At 46.8% G+C, this 21,366-nt stretch overlaps 2 protein-coding genes across 2 annotated transcripts in view; one reads left to right on the top strand and one right to left on the bottom strand.

The window, feature by feature from the left end:
• Positions 1–389: 389 nt before the first annotated feature.
• LOC142488407 (uncharacterized) overlaps positions 390–21,366 on the bottom strand; it is a 64,186-nt gene continuing 43,209 nt past the window's right edge. Inside the window, exon 5 of the mRNA XM_075588901.1 lies at positions 390–1,627. Within this exon, the coding sequence (XP_075445016.1) occupies positions 390–1,627 (1,238 nt within the window). The remainder of the gene's footprint in view (positions 1,628–21,366) is intronic.
• On the top strand, positions 5,804–11,229 carry LOC142488390 (protein NYNRIN-like). Its single transcript, XM_075588870.1, has 2 exons — positions 5,804–8,918; positions 11,077–11,229. Exon 1 carries the CDS (start codon positions 5,874–5,876, stop codon positions 8,340–8,342), a length of 2,469 nt encoding a protein of 822 aa, XP_075444985.1. The 5' UTR covers positions 5,804–5,873; the 3' UTR covers positions 8,343–8,918; positions 11,077–11,229.

Raw genomic sequence — 21,366 nt, 5'->3', positions numbered from 1 at the left:
AGGATGCTCTTAATATGGAATTGTTCCCCACACTCTGCACATGTGAATGGTTTCTTCCCTGTATGAATCTGCTCATGGATGAGGAGGTCTGTCTGAGAAAAGCTTTTACTACACTCTGTACATGTGAATGGTTTCTCTCCTGTATGAGTCATCTGGTGTCTGAGGAGATTTTTTCGAGTACTGAATTGTTTCCCACACTCTGTACATGTGAATGGTTTATTTCCTGTATGAATCTGCTCATGGTTGAGGAGCTGTGTCTTTCGAGAAAAGCTTTTACTACACTCTCTACATGTGAATGGTTTCTCTCCAGTATGAGTCATCTGGTGTCTGAGGAGGTGGCTCATAGTTTTGAATTGTTTCCCACACTCTGCACATGTGAATGGTTTCTCTCATTTATGAGTCTTATGGTGTCTGAGGAGGTTACCCATAGTACTGAATTGTTTCCCACACTCTGTACATGTGAATGGTTTCATCCCTGTATGAATGTGCTCATGGATGAGGAGCTGTGTCTTCCGAGAAAAGCTTTTACTACACTCTGTACATGCGAATGGTTTCTCTCCAGTATGAGTCCTCTGGTGTATGAGGTGGCGGCTCATAGTACTGAATTGTTTCCCACACTCTGTACATGTGAATGGTTTCATCCCTGTATGAATGTGCTCATGGATGAGGAGCTGTGTCTTCCGAGAAAAGCTTTTACTACACTCTGTACATGCGAATGGTTTCTCTCCAGTATGAGTCCTCTGGTGTCTGAATAGGTCGCTCTTACTACCGAATTGTTTCCCACACTCTGTACATGTGAATGGTTTCATCCCTGTATGAATCTGCTCATGCTTGAGGAGCTGTGTCTTCAGAGAAAAGCTTTTACTACACTCTGTACATGTGAATGGTTTCTCTCCAGTATGAGTCGTCTGGTGTATGAGGTGGCGGCTCATAGTACTGAATTGTTTCCCACACTCTGTACATGTGAATGGTTTCTCTCCAGTATGAACCATCTGGTGTCTGAGAAGGTGGCTCATTATTCTGAATTGTATCCCACACTTTGAACATGTGAATGGTTTATCTATTGCATGAATCCTGTGGTGTCTGAGGAGACCTTGCTTAACTATGAATTGTTTCCCACACTCTGTACATGTGAATGGTTTCTCCCCTGTATGAGCCATCTGGTGACTGAAGAGGGTCCACTTAGTACTTAACTGTTTCCCACACACTGTACAAGTAAAAGGAGTCACTGCTGTCTGAATCATCTGGTGTGGAAGAAGATTCCCCTTCAGTGAGAAACTGCTCCCACCATCTGTACATGTAAAGGTTTGCTCTCTAGTGGGGACACAAAGGTGTGTGAGCAGGTCCCTGTCCAGTGAGAAGCTTTTGCCACACTGACGACAGAGAAAAGGCTGAGCACCACGGCTTCTTAAATCTCTCTCATACCTTTTGCTGGACCCATATTTAGAGTCCGTCTCCGCTGTGTGCTGTACAAGGTCTGTAAATTCACCATCATGTGGCACTGATTCCTTGTATGTGTCTAAAATGTGGCAGGAATCATTGTTTTTTGGCACTTCTGGGCTGCGAGGAGTCAGACAGCTTCTGGATGTATCAGAGCTCAAGTTCTGTTCCTCATTCAGGCCGATCTCTAACAGAAGTAAACAAAAAAGACAGAATAAATGTTTTCAATCTGTAAATCAAATTACTGAACGCAAATTACAAATCCAAAACACTGAAGAATTTATTTCACCAATACTTAATTAACAAAATATTCTCTTCACCCAGGGTTTTATAATTGTGTCCCATGGACATCCAGTGGCCCCTAATGATATTGGTGGTTCCCAAAGGCCTGAAATGTATTTGTAGCAGCTCTGACAGTGAAATCATTGATGAAGAATGGTGTGATATTAACTAGACAAAAGAAAGCCAAACCTGAAACTTATAAAGAGATATAGTATGAGATCTCTTCACATATTTTGAAATACAAATATATCTTGCACACTATTTTTACATGTATATCTAAAACCAGAGAGACGCCATATTGTCTCTTTATAATTATCTGGTACATATGAAGTTAAAAAGGGAAAATGGTTTTATTAAAAGAAATATATCGTGCCAAAATGTATGACCATTAAGAGATAAAATTCTGGGATGAAGTTCAAGGATATCAGAAGAGATAATTGGAAAAACAGGATATTGACAGGTATCAAGAAAGGTTAAACAGGTTAAGAAATAATGAGGATGAGACACAGTAGGAATGTATGACACAATTTGATGAGGAACACCTGGAAAAGTAACACTTTTGGGAAAAACAAGTACTTATTTGGCTTTATCGGAAATCCGATAATAGGGTATAAAGATGTGGACTTGTGGGAGGAGACTTCAGAATTATTAGAGTTGTCAGAATTATCAGACTCATGTTAGGATTTACAACGGCCTATAATTGAATAATTCTCCATCCATAACCTGTGCTAAGGATGCCTGTATAATTTGACGCTGTGATGCTGTGCTCTGAACTTGTCTCTGAATAAATCTGGGAGAGAATTCGCTCTGTGTTCTTATTGACTAAGGTTGCTACACCTTAGATACCAGAACCTCTACAAAGAAGGATCTTCAATGGCGAGCCAGTGCCCGAGTCCGTGACTTAACTCTACTCACAAAGGGGGGAGAAGGGGTGAGCCCCAGGAGGGGCGAGTCCTTCTTCCTCTCACCCACGATCGTGTGAGTAGGGGTCCGGATAAAAGAACCTGAGGAAAAGAAAGAAAGAAGCATCGGACGGATATCCCTGACCAGTGGAATTTATTGGTGGCCACCAAGACCAAACGCGATCACGGAGAGACACTCCAGGTCTGTGCAATCGAGGATTCGCAAGGAGTTGATCGCCTGCATTTTGAAAGCCTGGTAGAGCTTGTGAGGATCCTAGTCGACAAGGATCTTCCAGCGCCAGGGCTCCTAGAGGCAGCATCACTAAAACAGTACGTGAGTAACGTTGATTCACTTAATTTACAGTATGGATTTTATCCAAGAACAGGCTAATCAGAGTAAATTACCCCTCACACCCCCAGAGAATGTGGGTTGTGCAGATTTGTGGTACTCTCTGTTGAAACAGGTTATGAATGCTTTTAAAGATATTGATGCAAAAAAATTAAGCAAGAATAAGAACATATAAAAATTCCAGCTATTGACTAAACTGGTTTTTATTTATGAACAGCAAATGACAGGTACAGCTTTAATTCAAAGCTATGCACAGGCTGTACAAACTGATCCAAAGTGCACACGATGTCCTGACTTATGGCGTCAATTAAAATTCTTGCAGGATCAGATGACTATTAGAAGTAATTTACACACAAGAAAAATTGCTGGGTTAGAAACGAGAGAGGGGGAGGAAGCAGCCCAGGAAGTGGATAGGGAACCGCATAATGAGGACTTTGAAACTTTAAGGCAACAGCATAAGATTACGATGAAAGAATACGCCGAGTATAGAGAAGGAGCCAATCAACACATACATCAGTTACAAAATGAACTGAGGGAACTGCAAGCCCAGTTACAACACAAAGATGATTGCATTAAAAGGTTTAGGGAATCCACTAATGTAGAGTCTGAGTTTAAAGGGTTTGCAAGCAAAGATTTTCTTGCCTCTCCTTTAACTCCCAAGGGATTCCCTATGCCTAGAAAGACTTCCACGCCCTCACCTGCACCAGACATTGACACACTGACAGGAGGTCAGAATATTATGAAGGCAGTCAAATCTATAACACCTTATGACAATGCTAAGGGACCTTTTCAGAATATGGAATGTTTTGAGGGATGGAGACGCAGGCTAAATTGGTCAGATCAGATAGCTTGCCAAGCACTGATTTTGTGGCTCCCATTGCATGTTGCTAACAAGGTGGAACAGGTGGGAAAACCCATAGAAGAAGGTACAGCAGGTTTGGGTACCAATACATACATGAATGCAGGTCAGAGATTGCGCACCATTGTAAAGGCTGTCACGGGAGTACCCCAACTGGGACATACTGCCCTGGATTCCTTTAAAATTGGTCCACATGATGATCTACAGGCATGTGCTATAAGCTGGGAAAATGCTTGGAAATTGGTTATGGGGAAAGAGTCTGTACAAATGACTGAGGAAGATAACAAGCAATGCATAATTGAGTTTTTGCAGAAAATAAGGGAATTTGACCCTGCCATAAAAGTGTTGGCTATGGCAGCCCCAAGTGTAGAAGCAGCTGCACAAGTTTTGATAAACAAAGGGTTGGTTTCAGAGGGGGGAACACAATTGAGACAACTTTGTGGGTATAATAATACAGGTCCTTATGCCTATGGTAATGACTACAACCCGACCTACCCTAATCCCACATACAATCCAAACGCCAGACGTGGTAGAGGAAGAGGTATGGGGAGGGGGCGGGGAGGACAGGGACAAAATGCTCCTTTTGTATGTTATTATTGTGGCAAGCCAGGACACATGAGAAGGGATTGGAGATTTGATGTATGATCAGGCACAAGAAGGGTACAAAGGGGGATCAGAGGGTAATGAGAATGGGCTTTACCCACAGCATAGGGGACCCCCACAGCCCACAGCACCACCCATGCCCCCTATGCAACAACAGTATTCACCCCCCGCACCAGTACGACAATATAAAGACCAACACAACCCCATGCCAAACACAAGTCCCTATCACCAGGCACAGAAAATGCTAGAAGCAATAGTAGGGACTGGGGAGAAGGGAATGGGAAATATGGAGAAGGGCAACCCCGTGAGTTTAGCATAGGGGTGTGCCCCCCCTGTCACTCTGTCATTTGTTGCAAATATATCCTTAGCAGGTGACGGGAGACCACATCTCCTAGGAGTGATAGAGGGGATAAAGGTTGAAATACTCATTGATAGTGGGGCATCCGTTTCTACAACAGGTTTGCCTTTGAGGGTCCCCGAGGCTGCTGAAGAAGCGGTCTTGGTGAGCTTCAATGGCAAAGCTACCCCGGCTGTTTTGTGCCCGGAGGTAGTGGTTTATTTAAAAGATCATGTTATCTGTGTTGCAATGTGGAAAACGGAGGCTTTGCATGCTACTATCTTGGGTTCAGAGGTCATGCAGAGAGAAGGATGGCTTATTGATTATCCTAATACGTGTATCTGGAGGGTCCAGCCCTCTAGAACAAAAACACATGCTATTGAAAATACATTTACACCTTTCAAGTCACGTTCCAAAGTATGGGTAATTATAGCACAACCCTGGCTTTCTGGAGCACCCGAGGCAGTAGAACCCTTTCTGGAATTGTATCCCAAGTTGTGGGCAACTTCCAGAATGGATTGTGGTCGCATGGAAACGGAGGTTACTGTCTCGGGTCCCCATCCGCCAGCTGTGAAACAATACAAATTCCCAGAGGAAGCTGTAGAACCTGTACAAAGGATAATTAACCAGCTACTAGAACAGGGCGTAATAAGGCCATGTAATTCACGGTGTAATTCTCCGCTTTGACCTGTATGGAAACCAGATGGAAGCTGGAGACTTACTATTGATTTAAGAGCTGTCAACAAGGTCACACCTTCAGCCACACATTTGGTAGCTTCCACACCAGACATTACAGCACGAATAGACGGTAATTGCACGGTATTTAGTTGCCTAGACATTAATAATGGGTTTTTTTCCGTAAAATTAAGCCAAGATTCGCAATATCGTTTTGCATTCAGTTTCAGAGATACACAGTATACATTCACCGTTTTACCCCAAGGTTTTCATAGTTCGCCAACATATTTCCACCAGGCTCTGGCTAGAGTACTGGAACCTCTAGGCTTAGGGGATACCATTTTACAGTATGTTGACGATCTGTTGATACAAACTGTTACAAGGGAGGAACATGTAACCATTTTGCATAGAGTCTTTTCTGCTCTAATGGAGGCAGGATTGAAATTAAACACCTCTAAGGCACAGCTGCTGCAGGGGTCGGTTAATTTCCTAGGGTTAAAAATCTCTAGTGGAGGAAAAGCACCCCATGAACACAGAGTAGAAGCCATACGTAAGTTACCCCGCCCTGATTCAATGACAGGATTGAGGAAATTTCTGGGCCTTGTTAATTTCTCCCGGGAATTTATTGAGGGGTTTGCTGAAATTGCCCGACCACTGTATGATTTGCTTAAAGGGGAACCTTTGCCAGAGGGATTACGGTGGACCGATGAATGTCACAAATCTTGGTTATTGTTACGTGATGCTCTGTCCACAGCTTCAATTTTGGGAACTGTGAGGAAATCAGAAGAGTTTGCCATTCAAGTACATGCTTCTGACACTACCATCAGTGCAGTCCTGTTACAACAAGATCCTTTGGGATCTGTTCGTATTCTGGGATATTTCTCTCGGGTGCTGTCCCCAGTAGAGAAAGGCATGTTTGAGTGTGTAAAACAGTTAATGGCTGTACATTGGGCTGTTAATGCAACGGAGCATATTGTGGGATTTAACCAGATTTGCATTCAAACTCCACACACTCCATTGAAAATGCTGTTACAAAATCAAGTAAAGGGAGTGTCAAACCAGCGATACGCCCACTGGCTCACAAAGCTACAAGACAAAATGATTAAGGTAGATCACAATGCCAAATACATTCTACCTCAGCTTATGCAGTACGAGGGTACATTACACGATTGTCACACTCAAGTCCGGCGGGAAAAAGCCTCTCCCTTTGCTAAGGAAAAGGATGAGACGGCTCCTGCTGTATTTGTAGATGGAGCTCGTTACTGGGAGGATGGGCAGTTTTGGACAGGGTTTGCGGTGAACGACCCTGAGGGAAAGAAAATGTTTAAATTCCAGCTGCCACCTTCATACTCCGCACAGCGTGCTGAGCTTGAAGCTGTTAAATGGGTTATTGAGAATGTGGAAGGAAAGATAAACATTTACAGTGATAGCTCATATGTAGTGCGAGCATTAACAGAACACTTACCTCTGTGGTGTAAACGAGCTTTAGTTGATGCATCAGGTAAAGGCTTACAACATGCAGCCATACTAGAAAAACTGTACCAGGAAGGCCTTGATGCACCTGACAGAGTAGCAGTGTTAAAAGTAAAAGCTCATCAAGGAATTTCAGAGGATCCTATAATTATGGGTAACTTTGAGGCGGACATTGCAGCCAAGGATGCCGCCAGATATGGGGAAATTTTATATCCTATAGTGAGAATACAGGATATTAGCTCTGTGAGTAAGGGCCTACCCACAGTTATTATTGAGTCAGTTGCATTTGAAGGAGAACAGGCAAAAGACCCCAACATCAAACATTTGAGAAACACAATGTCCACTGACACTTCATTATCTGATCAGGAAGGAATTTTGTGTAAACAAACTAACACGGGTTGCTTACTACCCATTTTGCCTGCACATTTAGAGCCTTTATTAGTCAAGTACAATCATGACACAAGGGGTCACATTGGCACAGATTTGTTAACTAAAGTAATGCAAGACAAGTTTTGGAGTGCCACACTAGTGCAGACATGTAAAAATGTTTGTGCCGAATGTTTTATCTGTGCCCAAACACATCCGAGACCTAAGGGTCAAAAGCCCCAGGTACAGAGAGTACCTATCGCAGGTGGACCATGGGAAAACATCCAAATTGATTTTATAGGCCCACTTCCAAAAGCTAAGGGTGGGTATGCCTATGGGTTGGTGGTTGTAGATGTATTCACTAAATGGCCTGAGGTTATCCCTGTGCGTAATTGCACTGCTCTAACAACAGCCAAGGCCCTGTGGACTCATATTTTCAGTCATTGGGGTTTTCCAAAGGTAATGGAATGTGATAACGGCCCACATTTTGTAGGAAACATCACAAAGGCCCTATGTGGTTTACTGGGAATACAACAGAGATTCCACATACCCTACCATCCACAATCTGCAGGAATAGTAGAGCGTATGAACCGTACACTCAAGACACGCATACGCAAATGCCTTTTAGACCAAGGTAAAGATTGGGCCCTACACATCCCCGCAGTATTATTAAGCATTAGGGCAACACCATCTCAGGCAACACAAGTGTCTCCATTTGAACTCATGACAGGAAGAAAAATGCCAGTGTGGTTTCCTAATGAACCAACTTTATCTGGACCAATGATCGCAGCGGCTGCACGATCAGAATGGTTGAAAGATTTACAGACACAACTTCAAAGTTTGTCTCAATTTGCAGCTTGCAACATGGCAAAACCAGTTGCTACTACCGCCAACGGTGCTGACAAATTTATCAAAGGGGGGATGGTTATGATAAAGACATTTCGTAAACCAGGCCCCTGGGAGGCAAATTGGGAAGGCCCATACAAAATTCTTGATAAATTGGGCTCTACAGTGATACATGTGGAAAGTGTCTCAGAGACACAGCAAAGGTTGTAAACCTCATAAAGGTACCACTATGTGGGTACACATTGATCAATGCAAATTGTACAAAGGCAGGCTTCTGCCACTTCAGGTTGCCACTGATAAGGAGTGATGCTGTACTTGTTGTTTTTCAGGATATGGATCCGGAGTGGATGTACCGAAAGTTCTTTGGATACCCTCACCATATGGTACCAGATGACCCCAGACGATCTGATGTTGGTACCCCACAAGTACCACCGCAGCCATGGTACCAACGGCTCTTCGGGACCCCAACCCTTCCATTCCATGAAGTACAGAGACTAATTCCTGAACCGGAACCAGAGATGACAACTGAACCGGAACCAACACCAGTGATGACAACACAACCAAGAAGTGTGAATGAAGAATTCCAATCGGGAATGAAAAAGACTATACCGATTGACACAATAAGCAAACCACTGCCACGAAACAAATCATATAACACTCAATATGGTGCCACATCTCACACCATAACACAAACACTATGTTACACAATAATATGTATTCTTATGTGTGAACACATTGCAGGACTAGGTCTAGATGACAGAGAAAGATGTGAATACATTGACGGAGGTCTCTTTTGGTACACCATACGTCACTGTGACCCACCGTATTTAAACTCCACTGACGAATCTGCATGGACAATAACGATTACTGAAGGTGACAGAGTATGCATACAGACAACAGGAAACGGCAGTGGAAGAGTGGTTATATGGGCTAATATGACGGGTAATATTGGAGTAATTGGGAAATGTAACATGACAAGCATAGCAAACACTCGTATTCAAATTTCAGTAGAGTACACTATGCCTACACGCATCTCAGGAATGTGTCAGTTAATTCCAGAGGGAGAAACTTACATACCTTCCCGATATATGAAAAGGACCAGTCAGACAAGGAAGGAAGGGACACGTGTTATAAATGGGGAAGAACGTACATGGTGTACTTTACAGAAAACGGTATGGCCTTTTAACATACAAGGAAGAGGTTATGATTCATTTTTAAGACCATGGGATATTTCTGTGGGAAGATTTATCCATGACCGATATCGTTGGTCCGGACGGATCTTACGAATTGAATTTAATTCACATGAATGGACCTATGTTACTAACGGTTCACTCAAGTGTCTTAAAGACGTACAGGTAAAACAGACTGACAATCCAATTCAGATACATGCAGACAGTCCAGGTGTCCTAGCAATGGAAGTAAGGTTTGGGCTTCACACCTGGCATGTCAACATGTCTGATTGGAATATTACTAACCATGATAAACAATGTGGTCCCTATGTTAGGACAGCTCAGTATAATTTTGGTCAATGGTTAGATTCTCACACCACAGGATACGCCCGAAAGAGAAGAGAATGGTATGATACGGTTCTGGGAGGAGTAGGAGCTGTATCAGGAGTTCTTAATGGTATTGACATTGAAACCCTATCTTGCAGATTAGCACATATGGCAAAATTAGGAAGCAAACATGCTGACCTAGATGTATATGCTTCAGCCGTCCAACAGAGCATAATACATTTTCAAGCTAAAGTACAAACGGCTATATACAGGTCCATGACAGCGGGATATTTGAATATAACCACAATAATCTCCAGATTAGCCAATGATACTGGGAAAAGCATGATGTGTATCCAGTTACAACAGGAAATGTACACAAATGCTAAGTTAATGCTTCAGACATTACTTTAAGGACACTGGCCATGGGAAATAGCTACAGAACATCCACAAATAAGTACCTATGCCCGCCGACATATCAAATGGTGGAAGGTAGCATGGATGGGATGTAGAGCTAAGGATAAACAAAAGCGATATGAGAATTGTTACTTTGGAAGCTTGATGCCTATGTACGGGACGGATTATACTTTGATAAGAATGGTTGATATGGGTATTATCCAGAGCGGACACTGGACCAAGTTAGAAAGACCAGAAGGTCTACAATATATCAAGATACTCACCAGATATGATGACGTAACTAACTACTACACAACTAACTACTACGAAGTAGATGTAGACAACTGCGAAAAGATAAATGGAGATTATCTGTGTGCTTTAGGAGTCACAACCTATAGAAATATGTCGTGGTGTTGGCAGAAAGACAAATGCACAATTAGGGTTACTAACTCTCCCTTAACTCCTGTTTGGTATTTAGGGGCAGGAAAATTCTGTTGGAATCAGGAGATGTATGGACCACAAGAAATCCACACACATGATTGTTCAGTAATCAAGTGGGTTGAGAAAGGTTTGTGGTGTACTCTGAACACAACCATCCTGGTGAAAGGACGTTATGGTATTATTAGAGCCCCAATAATACAAAAAAGCACACACAATCTTGAATACAATAGACCAAAAGGTTGAGTGGAACATCTTGGTTTTGGGAAAGAAATGTACCAATGGTTGATTGAAGCCGACAATCTGAAAGAAGTGATTGACAGAGGTAACAAAGAGTTAGGACAAGCCAAGGTAGTCCTAGACCACAATACTAAGGAATTGTTACACATACGAAAGGAATATGAGTCACAGGACATTTCCTGGTGGACATCTGTACTACAGAAAGGACCAAACAAGGGAATAGGTGCAGGTATACTACAGTTTATGTTGCACCCTATAATCGTACTCTTTTTATCTATGATTTTAATGTTTGTCATACTTCTGTATTTGTACTGTAAGTTGAAAGGTTTGGTGGGATCTACTCGAAGCCTCATAGCGGACGCCCATGAGACTCTGAGATCTCTTGTATTCAGAGGAACAAAAGGGTAGTTCATTAATGCAGGTTCGTTTATGAACTAAAGGGGGGACTGAAGAATGGTGTGATATTAACTAGACAAAAGAAAGCCAAACCTGAAACTTATAAAGAGATATAGTATGAGATCTCTTCACATATTTTGAAATACAAATATATCTTGCACACTATTTTTACATGTATATCTAAAACCAGAGAGACGCCATATTGTCTCTTTATAATTATCTGGTACATATGAAGTTAAAAAGGGAAAATGGTTTTATTAAAAGAAATATATCGTGCCAAAATGTATGACCATTAAGAGATAAAATTCTGGGATGAAGTTCAAGGATATCAGAAGAAAGAGATAATTGGAAAAACAGGATATTGCCAGGTATCAAGAAAGGTTAAACAGGTTAAGAAATAATGAGGATGAGACACAGTAGGAATGTATGACACAATTTGATGAGGAACACCTGGAAAAGTAACACTTTTGGGAAAAACAAGTACTTATTTGGCTTTATCGGAAATCCGATAATAGGGTATAAAGATGTGGACTTGTGGGAGGAGACTTCAGAATTATTAGAGTTGTCAGAATTATCAGACTCATGTTAGGATTTACAACGGCCTATAATTGAATAATTCTCCATCCATAACCTGTGCTAAGGATGCCTGTATAATTTGACGCTGTGATGCTGTGCTCTGAACTTGTCTCTGAATAAATCTGGGAGAGAATTCGCTGTGTTCTTATTGACTAAGGTTGCTACACCTTAGATACCAGAACCTCTACAAAGAAGGATCTTCAATTGATACATATGTAACCATGCTGTAAAACGGCTGCAGTCATCTCTCCTGCTGACAGTAAGGCCTGGTAAGTTATGGGCATGCCAGCAGTAATTATGGAGGTTTGCCCTCATACCCTGGTGAGGTGCCCTATGTATGGATGGGAGTGGTCATAAATTCTGAATCCATGATTAGTGATGTCAGAGTTATGCCAGCCCCCAGAGGATACATAAGGCACAGCACTGCTCAAAAGTTAGGTCTTGTGTATTGGAGGTGTTGGAGGAAAGGTTAAAGAAACAAGTCTGTGTTGAGACTTGAAAGGACAGTTCATGACACTGTGACCAGGGACCTGGCACAGGGAAGATCTCTCTGAGGGGAGATAGGGAATCCACCAATTAAGGGAAGAAATACCTTTCAGAGGGAAGTGCGGTGAACATGAGGGGCTAAGAATACCCGCTGTGAGGGGCAGTTGGCCCGCCGTACGTCAATAAAGATGAACCTGTTAAAAGATACCCTCGTGTGTAAGTGTGGATTGATTACACAGAGGGGTGCACCACAGAGGAGTTCCTCAGCAGGACCATCCACAAGCGGACGCTGGGATCCTGATGAGATGGAGGCGCTGCACTGGATCTAGGTAGGATTCAAACACTACCTCAGCTACCTGTCTGGGTTAGCAATCCCCACACAACATCATGCGGGAGACTCAGCAGTCCTGTTGCCAACAGGTGCACCACCAGACACTACCATGTAATGGGGACTGGTTAGACCACAGGGGCCAATGTGAGATTGGGTTGGTCAGGCCAGGTCAGAAAATCCGTTACATTTGGAGGCGCTGCTGAGATGGACCTGTCAACAGGACAGGCTTTTGCTAGGTCACTGGGAAACAGGGAGAGTGTCAGCAGCCACTTTGTGCTGCGTTGGGACGGACCTAGGAGTAGTCAGGGGCTGATGGAGAATAGTCAGCTCACAGGGACGACCTAGGGGCCTGAAAGGAGTTGGAGGTTTGGAGAGGGGCTATAGCTATACAGGTCACCTTGAGGCAGTGCTAGTTGGTAGGATGCCAAAAGGGATGGCCTGGTAACGAGTCAAGAGTCCTGGAGAGGGTCTGCGCTAGGCTAGCCAACAGTAGGTAGACGCCCAAGTACTGCATGGAAGCTCCAGAGTACTCTAGCCCATTCCAGACCACTTACCGAAGGGAGCACAGACTGGGAGGAAGGAGATACAGCAGACACTGAGAGAGTGAGCCTAGCCTGAGGTAGTGCATACACGAGTCCAGCCTACATTAGGTACAGAGGGTGGTGCATCAGGGCAATCTTTATTGTGCCGGTGTGGTGGCTGACCCGCAGAGAGGAGCCCCATGTACAATACTACTAAGTACAGTAACGAAAAGGCGACCGTTGAAATGGAGGATCCGCGCGGCGCGGATAGTCCAAGATGGCGGACGGAGGCTGACGGGAAGAACGCACCTGGCGTGTGTTCGGGTGAAGAACAAGTTAAGGAAATGACTTTCACGAGCCTGCTGTGGAGTGGTGCTAAGGCTGTAGCCGCACCGTTTTGGTTCTGCCTAGGATCGCCGGGTGCTATTCCGGTGGACAGTGTTGAGGACATGGTTGTAAAATGTGGTGAAAAAGAAGTATCTGATTGCCAGTCGGCAATTACTACTCAAGTTACAGTTGCTAAAGTGATTGGGACTGCAAACCAAGATGGTGGCTCCCGCTTCCCCGGGAGACCGTGTGGGCTTGCTGAGGAGAAAACTGCAGTTGCAAAAATTGCAAACAGTTGGCCGGGATTGGCGCCAAAGAAAGAACCCCACCCTGTTGGGGGTAATGGCGCGAAAGCTGTGGCCACGCCCTCCAGGACTGTGAGAGGAGCGGCCTCAATTAAAGGACATCCTATTAAGCTGTGGGACCCGCCCATAATTGTTACTAGTGGGGGTGGTTTCCAGCTGTGTCAGATGAGGGTGGAGCTGGTAAAGGGAGTGGCCGGCAACTCAACCCCTGCTTGTCACTCGCGCGGAACAAGTTCCCAGAACAGACCGTTGTTGAAAGTGGCTCCCACAAAGACAATGGCCTGTCCCCAAGACGTGACTACTATGGTATCCACCCAGCCCTATGCGGTACCAGGGGGAGTGCTGGTGATTCGGGTGGCAGGCACTGAGATTGTAGTGGGCCTCTGCCTACAATGCAGGCTACCTGGCGGTACCATGGGCACGGCGGCACGCTGTCCGCGATGCGGTACCCAGTACCTGTGGCCTATGCCCACCTTTGTGCCTATTCAAACTATTGACCCCACGGGGGATACGGCTAGGCTGTCCGCCGAGTCCCCCGGTGCACTGTGTAAAGAGAGTGCAGATCCCAGAGAATGGGGATCGGAGCCGGTTACTACGGCTGGGTCAGAGGAGAAAGGAGCGGTCGGTCAGCATACCGACCGGGAGACAAGAAGGCGGTCACCACGATCGGTGACCCCGAGCACACTAAAGGTGGATTCCTCCGATGAGGAGCCCAAAAAGTTGTCCGGTACAGTGATCCGGCCTGTGGCGGCGTCCTGTGGAGGAAACGGAAGGAAGATGCCACTTACCGGGAGTAACGGTGAAAGGAGCCGGGTGTCGCCAGTGGAGCGGAAGGCCGAGAGGCGGAGCCCTTCCATTCCTGGGACCGGCAGGTCCAGCGGTGATGGGCGATCCACACCCACCCTGCGGAGTGGCAAGAGCAGCCCTTGTGGTAACCAGGCTCCGGTGACGACATCTGTGGAGGAGAGGCCATGCCAGGCCCAGGAGATGCACGAGACGGCAGCGGGACTTCCGGACGTCGTTGTGGAGGAAGAGATCCCAAGGTCCCTCGCAAGATGGCGGCGTATCCGGATCCGGCGATGACGTCACTTCTGGCGGAGGTAGCGGAGCGACCGGAAGGAGAACGCCAACGCTTCGGCGATCGGGCAGTGGTTCCCGATCACCTCTGAAGACCAAGAGCTGGCAGGCCGTGAGGCGAGCCGAGAAGGGTGAGGCTCAGCCGGCGGAGCGTCCGCGCAGTGATCCGGGACAATCCGAAGGTAGAGAGTGGGTCGGAACCCCGTGGATACCAATTGCCCGCCCTTACGCCCAACCCCATGCCCTAGATAAAGCCCCTGTTCCAGTCACCTTTTCCCGGGGGTCCACGTCCAGTTTGGGGAAGCCGGGTCGGTGGGATTCACCAGGGGGAGAATGTAACCATTCTGTAAAATGGCTGCAGTCATCTCTCCTGCTGACAGTAAGGCCTGGTAAGTTATGGGCATGCCAGCAGTAATTATGGAGGTTTGCCCTCATACCCTGGTGAGGTGCCCTATGTATGGATGGGAGTGGTCATAAGTTCTGAATCCATGATTAGTGATGTCAGAGTTATGCCAGCCCCCAGAGGATACATAAGGCACAGCACTGCTCAAAAGTTAGGTCTTGTGTATTGGAGGTGTTGGAGGAAAGGTTAAAGAAACAAGTCTGTGTTGAGACTTGAAAGGACAGTTCATGACACTGTGACCAGGGACCTGGCACAGGGAAGATCTCCCTGAGGGGAGATAGGGAATCCACCAATTAAGGGAAGAAAATACCTTTCAGAGGGAAGTGCGGTGAACATGAGGGGCTAAGAATACCCGCTGTGAGGGGCAGTTGGCCCGCCGTACGTCAATAAAGATGATCCTGTTAAAAGATACCCTCGTGTGTAAGTGTGGAGTGATTACACAGAGGGGTGCACCACAGAGGAGTTCCTCACCAGGACCATCCACAAGCGGACGCTGGGATCCTGATGAGATGGAGGCGCTGCACTGGATCTAGGTAGGACTCAAACACACTACCTCAGCTACCTGTCTGGGTTGGCAATCCCCACACAACATCATGCGGGAGACTCAGGAGTCCTGTTGCCAACAGGTGCAGCACCAGACACTACCATGTAACTACCATGGGACAATCCGAAGGTAGAGAGTGGGTCGGAACCCCGCGGATACCAATTGCCCGCCCTTACGCCCAACCCCATGCCCTAGATAAAGCCCCTGTCCCAGTCACCTTTTCCTGGGGGTCCACGTCCAGTTTGGGGATGCCGGAAGGGTCCTTGGGAATCGGTGAGGAACGGACTGGGGAGAGACTGGGCAGTTATGCATCCGACGGTGGGTCTAGGGGTGGAGGGCAATTGGGGAAGGTATCTGAATCCAGATGGGTGCCTAACGTGGCCACTGTAAAGCTAGAGGAGAGACCAAAACAAGAGAGATGGTCTAGGCCCCGCTCAGCAGGGACCTCTGGGGTATTCTCCTGGGGGGATACCGAGGAGGGAGACTCTCTAGAGTCTGGGTCCGAGAAACTCAAGGAGACCCGGTGGTGGGCTCCCTTATTCGAGGGATATGTGGGGTGGATGGACCGTACGCGGTTCCTATTAGAGAGAGAGGACGTAGTGGACTATTGGTGGGCTAAAGGGGAATTTACGCCCGAACAAAGGAAGAGGGAAATGCAAGAGAGGTGGTTTCAGATATGCCAGAATCACTTAGAACCAATGGGTCCAGAGATATTATCAGACCCCGTGGATCCAGATGAGCCCCTGTCATGGGTGTTGCCAGGGAGGGCAGGGAACCTGTCTGGGTTGGCAATCCCCACACAACATCATGCGGGAGACTCAGGAGTCCTGTTGCCAACAGGTGCACCACCAGACACTACCATGTAATGGGGACTGGTTAGACCACAGGGGCTAATGTGAGATTGGGTGGGTCAGGCCAGGTCAGAAAATCCGTTACACATATATAACCTGTATTTATATATGTATAAATTATTAGTCCAGCGGTGCGCAAACCGGGGGGGGGGGGCGCAAAATTGTTTAGGGGGGGGCGCAGGTGGCTGGCGGCGATTTTGCCTGGAGCAGAGAGAAAAGCAGTCGGTAGCTGCAATTTCTCTTTCGGTTATTAGGTGGCGCTGTGCTGCACAGCACTTGCAGATCCTCCTTGTTGCATGCAGCGTGATGAGAGCGTGAGTGTGAGAGGGTGAGGGGGTGTCATGGGGAGGGGGGGGTGAGAGGGTGTCATGGGGAGGTTGGGTGAGGGGTTGTCATGGGGAGGGGGGATGAGGTGAAGGTGTGTCATGGGGCGAGTGCGTCATGGGAAGGGGGGCGTCATGGGGTGAGGGGATGTGGGGAGGGAGAGACACTGGGAGGAGGGAGAGAAAATGGCTGGAGGGAGAGTGTGAGAAAAACACTGGGGGGAGGGAGAGTGAGATAGACACTGGGGGGAGGCAGAGAGACACTAGGGGGAGTGAGAAAGAGAGACACTGGGGGAGGAAAAGAGAGAGTAGGGGAGGGAGCGATTGACACTGAGGGGAGGGAGAGTGAGAGAGACTAGGGGTGAGGGAGAGAGTGAGAAACACGGAGGTAGGGAGAGACACTGAGGGTAGTGAGAGAAAGACACTGGTGGGAGTGAGAGAGACACCAGGGGGAGGGAGAAAGAGAGAGACACACACTGGGGGGAGGGAAACAGAGTGGGGGGAGGGAGAGACACTGAGGGGAGGGATAGAGAGACACTGAAGATTGAGTGAGAAATACTGGGAGAGGGAGAGACTGGGGGAGAGGAGTGTGAGACTGTGGAAGAGGGGAGAGAGGTCCTGATGTGGCGGGGAGAGAGAGATTAATAATACAGCTTAAATGGGGAAACTATTAGACAAATATCATAATATTTATTCTTAAGTGATGTAATTTGTGATAAATACTTTTTTTGATGTGTCCCGGTTTTAACTTTTTAAAATCTGGTGACCCTAGCTGGCGGCCAATATCATGATGTGCGCGGGGGCTGCGGAAGGATAGAGGCTGAAGAGAAATGGCTCCAAAGAGGCCAGAGGAGGAGCATGCCCCAGCGCAGTGACATCAAACCCGCTGCAGGTCTGGGCGGCACCGTGGAGTGATTGATGCTGCAGCTGCACGCTTTGCTGTGTCTGCTGGGAAAGAGGGGAGAGGAGGGAAATTCTGGCGGGGGAGGAGGTGGTTTCCCTTTCAGACCAATGAGCTTCACACCCATTGGTAGCAGGGTCTTCCAGCTCCTGGAGGAGCCGAAGCAGGCCCCTGCCTCATGATCACCTATCTCCAGGGAGCTCCAGCAGCACCAGGAAGAGATCAACGGAGCGCTCTTCCCCCCCCCCCCCAGCTAAACGGAGGGATGAAGGTCAGGCAGAGATGGCAGTATTGAGGGGCTTGGGAGGAGGATAAGTTTTGGGGGGCTAAGGGTTTTTCTTTTGGTCAGTGGGGGTCACTTAGGATTATTGATCAGCAGGGGAGATCCATCAGTACCCCCCTTGAGTTTGGGTATGGGGGTCCCTGATCAACATTTAAAACGGGAATAAATAAATAATACATAAAACTGGTAAATTAGAGTGGATGAGCAAATGAGAAAAGGAAAAAAGAGAGGGGAAGGGGAAAAAAAGGCAGGGGGGGGGCGGAAGGGAGGTAGCAAGGAGGTGGATGAATGCCCCCTCAAATGGATTGCCTTTGTGCAACAGAAAAAAACATATTACCAGATGCCAGCCAACAATAAAATAAACAGTGATCCAATACTAGTATACTGCCTGCGCGCACGCCTGCAGCCCAAGCGACTTGTGAACTTGGCTGCAGGAGATTGTAGACGTGTTGCGGGGGTGTGGACGAAGCGTCACAAAGCTGGTTTGCCCTTATTGGCTGAACCAGCTCACGTGCGCTGACGTCATGTGATTTTGATTACATCATGCAGGGGGGCCCGAGAAATTTCATAGATGAAAAGGGGGGCTCGGCATAAAAAGTTTGCTCTCCCCTACATTATTCAAGGATACATGTACATCCTCCAAATAATTAACACTGAAAATGTCCATGAAAAGTAAAGTTAAGGAACTCCTGGTCTATCATATTAGTGTGTTAATAATATCAACTAAACCAGACAGCAATCTATAGTGTAAAGATACTGTAGATGCCCATGTACGTATGTCTTTATTTATATAAGGCCCACAATGTACTCAGCGGGAATTATAATGCAATAAGTGCAACAAACAAAATCAGACAATAGGAATGGAAATCTCTGCCCTGGAGAGCTTACAATTTAAGTGATGCAGCGACTACACTGCCCATGTAATCTTCTGCTATAAGACCCACATAAACTAAACTGCTCCATTTTGTGTCATATTGTCAGTCAAAAATACTATACATATAATTTCCCACATATCCCTATAGTTGCTCACGATACCCCTCTGAGTGTTGTCGTTTGAGGTGTTTGTAAAAGTTTTTATTATTTACAAAAGTTATTAGTTGATGTATTGCTGGTATAAGTTTATATAAATAATGCTTTAAGACGCGCTGGCGGGGGCTACCCCCGCTGCAGGCTTCTCCTATCTCGACCCATTTCCCAGTATTGGGTCGTATCCTAGTCCCTAGGAGGCTGGTCCCTCAGGAAACACAGACAAGTCCACCGTTACGGACGGTCTGTCAGGCCATACCTATGGGCATAAGGATCCTCTCTGGGTCCATCCCAGATGAGATCTTCTCAATTCTATGTATATTCACTGTCAGAAACACAATGTTTACGCTGTCATTTTTGTCTCTTTGTTCGTTGTATGTTATATGTTCCCCTGCCCCTTCCTACCTTCATGTGTACCCCCTCCCTGGGGCCTGGCCTCCCACTTCCCCCAACCCCCGCCCCCAGAGGAAAGAGGAGCGGACGGCAAGGGAATATGCGGTAAAGACATCTCCACATCATCAGTCAATCCATCAGACGGATATCTCGGCACGAGGAACGGGGTAAGACTATGGCTCATGATACGCCCTACACACCCACTTCCACTAGATGGCCCTTAACATCATTTCACATAACGTAAAGGGTTTCAACAGCCCCTTAAAACACAAGATAGCATTCACATAATATAAAAGGCGGGGTGCCGACATATTGATGCTCCAAGAAACTCATTTTAGCGACAAAAGCTCCCCCCGTGTCATGGATAAGCAATACTCGCAGTTCTTCCTCTCATCAGCCCCTGAAAAAAAGAGGGGAATTGCTATACTTTTCCACAACAAGATACCCTTTAACGTTATAACAGTTAAAAAAGATAAGGAAGAGGCGCATGCGCGACGGCAGAGAGAATGGATGCGTGATCCCATTGCTCTGTGCCCCGCTCAGAATCTAATGATATCAAACAACCTTTATTTTTCAACAAAAATCGGGAATTCAACTCCTAACACTCTGCTAAACTACCGAGATGGCGAAGCGACAGGCCAAAACCCCGAAATCAAAGGGGCTCCCACAGTATTTCCCCAGCACCAGAAACAGCGCGGCTGAAACAGTAATGGCACCGAGTTCGAATCAGGGCTCTGATTCAGAATGGGAGGGAGAGAGGGAGGATGGAGAAAATCCAGAATACCAGCCAGTTCGGCTTTGCGATTTTAATCGCCTTTATACAGATCTCAAAACCCTCCTTCAGGAAGAAATAAAAGAGATGGGGAGGGAGATGGGGAGCTTGGGGGAGCGCACAGGACGAGTGTAGACCCAGCTAGATGTAACATCCACGGCCGCCAAACGCAACACTAAAAAAGCAGCGGAGATGCTGATTCAAATCACCGACTTGAAAGAGAAGCAAGAGGACGCTGAGAACCGCGAGCGGCGTAATAATATCAGGATCCGGGGGGTCCCTGAAGATGCAGGGGAGTGTGAGGAATTCGTGATGAGATGGCTGGGAGAGCTGCTGCCAGACGTCCCCAAAGAGCGGCTAGAAATGGACCGTTGCCACAGGGCCCTGAGAACGAGGCCCATGCAGTCTGAGCAGCCGCGCGACATTATAGCACGCCTGCATTATTATAAGACCAGGGAGGCTATCTTACAGAGGGCCCGGGATACACCGTCGGTGGAATTCGAGGGGGTAAAACTACTCATCTTTCAAGACCTGTCCCCCCTGACTTTGCTGTGCCGCAGGGCCCTTACACCAATCACTAAGGTGTTGAGGGACCACAGTGTTCGCTATAGATGGACATTTCCATTCGGGCTGTCCGTCAGTAAAAATGGAAGAGCCCACTACATGAAAGAGTTGGGAGAGGGAGAGGCTTTCCTTCAAAAGTTGGGGCTTAAAGGGGCACCAGTGGCACCGGAGGAGGTGGAGGAAACCCCGGGTCCCAGCTGGGCAACGGCGGGTCAATCTCCCCGACCTTCACGCACCAGAAGTTGAATCCCACCAAAGATATGGTTCGTTTCGTCCCACGTTGTTAGGGAAGCAAGTTTATCAGTTTCCAGTTAAAATCGCCTGGTACTATGTTATAGGCGTGTGTCCCCGTTGCTGATCAAGTACCCGCATCAAGATCCCCTCCGGTGGGGAAAAAAGCCTCGTTTGCCTATCTGAAAGAGACTGTACTTACCTGGGCGATGACGGATGAAGGCCCAAAGATGGCGACGTACACGAGGCAGGAGAAGCATCCAGTCTGGAACGCAGGAGCAGGAAACCACCTTCAGCCAGGCAGAGAGCATACGCACATCCGTCCAGGTCGAGCGACGATTCCAAAATGGCGGCGGC

This window comes from Ascaphus truei, chromosome 2 (assembly GCF_040206685.1).
Source record: "Ascaphus truei isolate aAscTru1 chromosome 2, aAscTru1.hap1, whole genome shotgun sequence".
NCBI classification, from domain to species: Eukaryota; Metazoa; Chordata; class Amphibia; order Anura; family Ascaphidae; genus Ascaphus; species Ascaphus truei.
The sequence above is the reverse complement of the archived record's forward strand: the minus strand, read 5'-3'. Positions and strand labels throughout refer to the sequence as shown.

Coding starts and splice junctions, on each gene's coding strand:
- LOC142488390 (XM_075588870.1), top strand. CDS start 5,874: ATGGAGGCAGGATTGAAATTAAACACCTCTAAGGCACAGCTGCTGCAG.